Source organism: Parambassis ranga, chromosome 8 (genome assembly GCF_900634625.1).
Source record: "Parambassis ranga chromosome 8, fParRan2.1, whole genome shotgun sequence".
Lineage (NCBI taxonomy): Eukaryota > Metazoa > Chordata > Actinopteri > Ambassidae > Parambassis > Parambassis ranga.
In genome coordinates, this window is record NC_041029.1 from 1,666,959 (window position 1) to 1,675,660 (window position 8,702).

At 41.9% G+C, this 8,702-nt stretch overlaps 1 protein-coding gene across 1 annotated transcript; it reads left to right on the forward strand.

Annotated features, from left to right (window-relative positions):
- The first annotated feature begins 342 nt into the window (after positions 1–342).
- On the forward strand, positions 343–5,203 carry LOC114439313 (transmembrane protein 235). Its single transcript, XM_028411167.1, has 4 exons — positions 343–751; positions 1,385–1,462; positions 1,849–1,986; positions 4,540–5,203. The coding sequence occupies exons 1-4, from the start codon at positions 580–582 to the stop codon at positions 4,782–4,784; spliced, it is 633 nt and encodes a 210-aa protein (XP_028266968.1). The 5' UTR covers positions 343–579; the 3' UTR covers positions 4,785–5,203.
- Positions 5,204–8,702: the final 3,499 nt, after the last annotated feature.

Here is an 8,702-nt window from a genome sequence, read left to right on the forward strand (position 1 = left end):
GATGTGTTATTTTATGATGGTCTAAAAAAATCCTAAAATGAGCTACAGCTATTATTTAGTGCCCAGCAACAGGCTTTGTTTCATGAACTCCATGTAGACTGTGATTGTTACATTACATTAGGTTATGATGTTATTTACATGTACACTATGACTTTTATTCATTTAGGTTATTAGCAGCCTACTGATATTTAAGATACAGAGAGAGAGTGGTGTCATTTGCAACAAATAAAGACAACGTGCACCTTCACATTAGTTTTCCCGCTGTCCACTTTTATTTTGGAACAAGACCGGAAGTGTAGATCGATCACAGAGCGCAGCAGCCGCAGCTGAGCCAGAGTCTGTCACAGCACAAAGGCGCATCTCCTCCTAAGTTGAGCATCTTTTCTTTTCTTTTTTTCCACGCTGGAAATCACAGATTGTTTTTCTTGCTTTCACAATGACATTCTAGGATGTACAGAGAGGGGCGCAGCTGGAGAGCTTTTACGCAACGCAAACCTTGGAGCGTGGATTTGTCCGGTCTATAAAATATTAATCAGTCACGGAATATTATCGTTTCCCGCGCTCTGCCCGTGGACCATAATGAAGTACGGACCTGTGGTTCTTAGCGCTGGGCTGACAGGTTTGCTCAGCTTTAGCCTTCTCGCTGTGGCCATCGGAACTGATTACTGGTACATCATCGATGTGAATAAACCCAACTGCACAGGTTCAGATGACCTGAGCTCACACTCCGGACTGTGGAGAATCATTGAAGGTATGTCACCTCTTTGGGGTGCTATATTTACACCCTTAGCCCCTAACAACTTTTCCTCTGCATCTCGCAAATGCGCGTAAAGAGATGCAAATGCTGCGTTTTATTGTTCTCGGATTGATTGTTGTCAGTTTTTGACTAATGCTATTTCAAAGGAGAAGATAATGACGAATAAATTCACTTAGATTTCCAATGTGCGTTTTTCCATGCAGTGAATATATTAGAATAAGAAAACGCACGCGCGCGCACACACACACAACTTCATCGCTCACATCTGTATCAGCACACAGCTGCAGTCGTTCACGCACGAGGGTGCAAAGAGGTTCTTCTGTCATGTTTTGGACATAACGGCATGTTACTGTAGTCTGCGCCGCTTTAGGTCCCGGATGTACTAAATTTGTTCCTGGAGTTGTGCACATCTCCCCCAGTAAGTGCAGTTAATGAGCCAGCAGGAGGCTCTCCAACCAGCGCTCACCTGCAACTCAATGCTTTGGTGCAAACCGCACCTGACTGATGGGAAGTGTGCGTCACGCAGAGAACTGATTTAACTGGGCAGTATGTCTATGTTTGTCAATGTACTTATAATCCCTCATGAAGTGCCCTGTCCTGTCTAACCTTTCCTTTGACATTCTACAGGAGCAAACAGGAGTTCAGTCATCCCCTCATTCACAGCAAATATGACCAGCCTGTCAGAGGTTGAAAGGCACCTTCTTGGTGAGTGGAATTCATAGTTATATGGATTTGTACCTATACGGTAAAATGTCCCCAATAAGAATAATAACACAGAGGTGGTGGCCCAGAAACAAAGAGCCAGCGCTGGTCTCAGGGTTATCTGTTTGCGCACCTTTAACAGTGGAATGCAGGAATAGTCTGTGTGACAGACGCTGTCTGAAGCACATCTCTGCAGGGCGTTTCCACTCATGCACTCACTTTTGTACAATAGGAATGAACAGCAATGGCTCCCTGGGTGGTGAAAATCGATCAGAAAATGATTTTGCAAACGTGGGCACTCCCAGCACCGAGACACATAATACAGGTTATTTTCTTTTCTATATCTAAGACATCATTATAATTTCAGATGTGTATATTCATGATTGCAGGCCTGCATAAAGTGGTAGTCATCCTGCTGCCCATCAGCCTGGTGCTGCTGGTGTTAGGCTGGATCTTTGGTCTTATCAGTTCATTGGCCTGCAGTACTAAGTTCCTGGCTGCATCAGCATCCTACTTCCTCATCTGCAGTAAGTGCTCACAGATTATTTATGTATTTACTTGTACCTGTTCCTTCCCTGAAGCCATCATGTGCTTTCCATGTGAGCTGGACTGTCTCAAATCTCACTTGAGGGCAGCAGACTGTAGATTTACAGTTACATTTGTTGGTGTGTTACCAGCAGCTTGGAGACCTTGGAAATTCTATTTCAGATTCACACACACTAGCTGCAGTAGTACCACAGTTCAGCCTGTTTATGGCAAATAAACTGATAGGAATACAGTGGTTATAGTTGAGTAAAGATAAGTCACAATCGATTGGAGATATGATAGAGGTGAAGCTACAAGTTCAATATTTGTGTTCCATTTTGTTGTTCTCACACATCTACAAGGGATGTGTGATGTTATGATCAGGATCTAAGCAGTATTTACCACACTGATAGAGTTCAAGAAGCATGATTGACTGGGCTCATCCGTGCTGTACTGTGAGAAGTAGGAACACATGTATCGCATGACGCTCCATAATTATGTCAAACAGCCTGTTCAAGCATGCTGCATTGTGCCGGGAATAGAAATACTTTCTAGCATAGTTTTTCACTGAGGACACATTTTCTTCACAGATCGTATAAACAGATTGCAAGATTGGTCCCCGATGAGTCTGAAGATGATTTTAGACACCATACCGTCTCATGACATAGCTAACAGTATTGATCACAGCATGCTGCCTGATTACAAATCACAATCAAGTGGCAGACATTGCACAGGGTCTTGGTATTGACTGAAAGCTCCAGTCATCAATGGGCTCTGTCTCCTCTCGTGATGTTTCTTTCCCTTCCTGTGTGATCAAACAGACAGACCATAATATTTCATTTAAACAAATATTAACCTCTGCTTTTATCACAGTGTAATAAATGATCGATCAGTATAGGAGTTTGACTAACACTAAACAACCAGAGCAGCCTCTCTGGTGACCCTGTGCTGATTTGATTGGCTGGTTCATAAAATGGCAGCAGAAGGGCTGTTTTCATTTCAACAGAGACAGTGTGTGTTTCTTTTTTTAAGGGTCAGACTTTGAGCAGTCGGGACAGATGTAATATCCATCATAAAATGCATGAGCTTTGGTCTGAACCTAGAACAGGAAAGCATTTGAAAGCAAATGCATGAATCAGGCACAGAAGGTCTTATTGTAATGTATACTGTGCTGTCTCTGCTGACATGGCCAGCCCTCTGCATCACACTGGAGAGACCACTCATTTCATGCTTTGCACTGCATGTCCTGTCCACACCTTTACACCGAAAAAACCTGCAAGCACTTTGCTCTGCCATCTTTTTTGAACCCAGCCAGCATGTAAGGCAGAGAGACTCTGTGTTTTCCTTCATGTTAATAGCATCAGATCTTAATAATCCCACTGTGAACACTTACATCATATAACCCCTGTAATGGACATACAGAGGACATAAATAGTCTAAATAGATGAGGTTATGACAAGTTTCTCTGTTTATGGGGCTAGAAGCTACATTAAGTCCATTAAATGTTGGCATTCAGTTGGTATTGCTTTTCCAATTGAGCTCAATACCAAGAATATTAGTACACCCTCAGAGCAGCATGGAACTGATCAGACCCTTATTGTAGGGAGATGACTAATACCTGTAGCCTTAACGTTCTCACTATAACAGATCATTGTATTTTCATGAGTTCAGTGTTGTTTCTCCTCATAACATGCATAAAATGTGTCTTGCTGGCTGGTACATTTTGTATGAATTTCTAAAATGCTTCATATGTAATCTCACACCCACTTAAGGGCATTAATCGTTTACAGTCCAGTAGTGAAGTTGCTATAGTTTACAGCTCCTGTAACGTCAATGCAGACTTAAAGGGATGCCAGCAAGCTGCGGTGGAGCCTGTATTTTGATTTGGTGAGTTCTTTAATCAATGTATGAAGATAGTAATTCATTGCATGTTATGTCATTAAAGTCTGAACTGTCTGACTTCAATAATTATTAATAATATATCCCATTCAGTAGGGGGAAACTTCATCTACTCCTACCCCCTGTACCTCAGCTCTAATGCTAAACATAAACAAGCAGGTATAACATGATTCCACACCACTTGTACAGGATGTGTCTGACAATTGATATGATCACAAGTTAACGGCAAATGTTATTGTGCAATGTGTTCACCAAAGGTCACTGTACTTGGCTCATGATTCATATGTAGTGTTTTTGGTAGCGCCTTACGGGGTCAGTTGCTGAAACTAATACTTCTTTTTAGCAGTTCAGCGCGGATCATTTAGCATGCAGCAATCAGAGTAGGGTTTTCCTCAGGAAAGGCCATTTCCAGTAGAAAATTAAACTAATAAGTCATTGTTGGAGTCTATATTAGGCTACTTTTTACCACCAATGAGGCTATGCAGTGTTGATGAATGCATATTCATTTATGTAGTGACCTAATTTCAGAAAAGGACACATCGTTGTGACACAGCATGTGATTACTGAGCTCAAGGGTCTCATGTGCCTTCACATTCCTGAGCATGGATGAGTCTAAAGGTTGGATCTTTCAGCTCTGTACATCTGTGCATTAACAGGTCTTGTTACCCTGTCTGGTGTCAGCATTTACATCCAATACTCAAACCAGGCCATGGAGGAGTTCCAGCGGGTTGTGTCCCCAGAGAGCCTCATCTACGTTGATGTGTCATTTGGCTGGTCCTTTGCTACAGCCTGGCTCTCTTACAGCCTGGAAGTGGCAACTGGTCTCCTGCTCATGCTGGCTGCCAGGTTAACTCAGATTAAGGGACGTTATGACTCTGGTGTAGCTATTGCAATGTTATAGAGGGGCAGTAAAAGCACAAAACACACATTTTTATTTGTAGTTTTTTTTATTCATAAGGTATTTATTTTAATGTTTATGTTACTAAAACGCCTGAAGCAAGGCAAGTGCCAGCAACAAAATATACTGCAAGCAGGCTACACATATTGTAACTGCATCCATGGACACAGAGACTCTGAATAAATTACACTGTTGAACAGCTGTTTCTTTATTGCTTTCACTGGCTTATTGTGATGTCTGCTGCCTCTCATCCTCATTGTCTAACCACTGTCAGATTGATTCATGTAAATAAATGCAACCACCCAAAAATACACAAAGTGAACAATTCAATAATCAATTAGCAGATTTAATGTGAGCCATAACTCTGTTTTAGTAGTAGGCAAATACAACATCAGACAAACAACAAAGAATCAGCAGCCCTCCACCACCGTGCTGACAGTGTGTATGAGGTGTGTCTGCTGAAAGGCTGTGTTTGGTTTCCAGCAGACGTGGTGAGCATTAAGACCAAATGTACTTGTTCAGTCTTCTCCTTGTGCTGTCACATGAACACTGAGCATGCTCAGTGAGGCCTGTAGTGACACCATTGTTCATGTCTTTCTTTCTCTGTGTCTTTCTCGTTGTGTTAACACACACCTGAATGCTCCAGAGCAGCAAACTGCCAAAACATGTTTTTATAGAGGTCTGTACACCTGCTGATGATCAATCCATCAAGGACTGATCGCCAGCAGCACCTGCTGCAGCTCACATGATTAAATCCTATGGAAGCTGTGTTTTTCTTTTTTCTAAATCAATAATTGTACAGTAGAAAGTTGCATTTGCCTATTACTAACTATGCCTCACTATGATTAAATGTTTTGAATATGTTTTATACCAAACTGTACGTTGAAGGCTTCATGTCTGTTATCTGACCTTCAGTGTTGAAGCAGTGTTGACTGTAGTAGCCTATTTAAGATGTGCAACTGACTTACAAAGCTGTACCCAACACACTGCTAATAACATTACTTGTGGAAACAGGCCTGAAGATGCAAATACAGACTGTTTAGTAGCAAACAAAGTGCATGTTGTTTCTCTGCCTGCTTTGCTGTAGTTAATGCCTGAGAATTCTACTGTGTCTGTCTGTGTTCATGAAATAAGTAAACAGAGCTTTTACCATACAACAGCAAGACTTATTGTGTTGTTCTCTCTGTGATCATAACCTGTTAAGAATTCATAACAGCCATCTAAATGTGCACAACCAAATGTGTGAGAGTCGGGTTCAGTTTTGATGGATTTTTCAGAGCCAGGATGTAGACCTGTACTTGACACGCTTTTAAATGAAAGTGCTCTAAAGTGTAGATTGAAGAGTAGGGCAGGGTGAAGGTATACTACATATGAACAGACTCCAGGGCATTAAAATGTGTCATTATGTTCGCCTTAATGATTTGCAGCATGATTTAATGTGCATTGCAAAATTAATCAGAATCCAGACCAATGAAACATTGTGTCCACTCAGCTGTTTGTGCAGCAGCTATCCCCCCTGTTGGTACAGAGGAGCGATCTATAAAGAAGGAGCAGACCACAGAGCTTCAGTCTGCAGGCCTGCTCAAATCCCATTAAACATTTATGGAACACAATAATTCAATCCGTCCCGAAGAAGAAGAAGGGAAAAACTAATCCACTGCTCTTTGGTTGGTGTCCTTGTCCATGACAGAGTGCATTCATTCTGACTTGGACAACCTCTGGGCTCACAGATTTAAGGATGTATTCATTTTGTCTATGGCTATTGTTTGTAAAGCTCTCAAACATATTACAGCCAGTGCATTTATAAATCAGAGCTGGCCTCGAGTCACCTCTGTGAAGTCTGCCTTCAGTCTTGAACTCTTGCACTCACTATCACACTCAGTGTGAGAGCTATCTGAGCCTAACTGTGTTCAGTATCCACAGGCTCCACAGCATGGCTCTGTGAATGCTGTCTGTGGTCACATCAGCTGTGTGCAGTCATATCATCACTGTAGTGGTCACAGACCTTTGAATCATTTTGGTTGGATTTACTGAAAAATAAACTGGGACGAGGGAAGGTTTAGCTCATTTTAGCACGTCAGATACAACTTCTCTCAACACCTGTCTGATTTCATTTCGTCATTCATTCAGTGAATCACAGTATCTATATAAACATTTAATAACCTTACATCTTAACAGCAATGTTAAAGTGTGTAAGGCAAACTGAAGAACTGGCGAGGAGTGGAGGAGAGCGAGGTCCTTAAGGGCAGACGGCGAGGTTGATTGGGTAATGGAATGCAGGTGTGTCCACTCAGCCTGGTGCTCCACCCAGCAGCCACTGCAGCCTCATCAGTGCACCAGAAAGCAGAAGAAAGAAAACAGCAGCTGGAATGTCCGAACAAATCCAACAGAGGGAAGGAAACTCGGAGAGCCTATTCTAGACAATGGGTTAGGGAGATGTCGAGCAGCCTAGCATTAGAAAAACTGACCTACATAGTAAGAGGGAAAATTGAATTTATGAGATGTGGTCACGTTTTTATGAACAACCTGGATATATAAAGGCCAGCAATTAAGACTTGTATTGAGTGATTCTGTATCTCAGTCTGGAATGGATGTAAAGGATATTGACCAGATTTATTGGATTGTATTTATTTATTAAATTATTTAGTTTTTAATAACTATTTTACTCATTCATCTGTAGTTGTTTTATTTATTTTGTTGTGTATTCCATTTTGAATTCTTGTAATCTCTGTCCGAGGATGCTGTCTGTGATGGGGTGGGAGTGTTTGTTTGGTCTCTTATAAATGCGTAAAATCAATAAACAGTTTTAGAAAAAACAAATCCAACAGAGGGCGACAGAGCGTCTCCCCACAGCCTCTAGTCATCAGGCCATTATTTTTATTTAAGAGAAAAGTGAATCCTTCACTACGTCAACGGCAGCTGAATGGAAGACAGATTTCCACACTGCCTGAAGCTCTGGTCGCCATGCTGTGGTATGATAGAGTGCCCTTGAATGAAAGTACAGACATAGCACGAAAAGGAAGAGAGCCCAGGTATGCAGTAGGAGTTATTGGATGTATTGCTCTATGTGTTCGAATATGAGGACTTTCTCTGACCTTACACTCTCACACATAGAGTAGTCTACATAACACCTACGAACATATCTGAGATTATTCAGATTATTATAGTTTCCCCCCACACATTATGACTCATACAGAGGCGCATGTGGATTACAGGAGCAATCATACAGCTCATTGTTAAGAATGGACTGGTGAAAATTATAGAAAATTATAGAAAACACCCCCCCCCCCCCCAGGTATAAGGCTCCGGATGACTCATTCTCCAACATTTTCATCTCCATGTTTTGATTCAGCCCATCTTTCTTCCTTTTAGCTGGCTGCTTAAATCTATGACCTCTTTGGACACCTTCGACATACCACATGTCTTCATTCCCGCACTGCTATGGAGGGGCATGAAGCTGAAGTCTTAGGATTGAGTGGTCTCATAAACCGAAGAGGGACTCGGCCCCCGAGGGAACGTGAATAAGATGTGTTTTCACCAAGCATGGAAGCACTTGAAAAGTTAATTAGACCTGCCCCTTGTTCAGCAAGCACCCATGGTAATGGGATCACTTGAAAATGAAGATGCCATGAATCTCATTTTCATTTGTTTCCTCCAATAAAGATGCGCTCTTTTAGGGTACACAAGGTAAGAAGGGATGCACAGGTTTATTTACATAGTTCACTCCTGGATGGCAGCCGCTGCCTCGTACAAGCGAGGTTGGTGCTGATTTTAAATTACCTGCAGCAAAAAACAATAGCTATAGGGAACACTCCTCAGAGCACCAGGAAGGAGTTTACTGCTGTTTGGGGCGTACCTGAGGTTTTTGGAGGAGCCTGCCTCACTATCAGCATATTCTTATGAACTTTGACTTTATTTTGA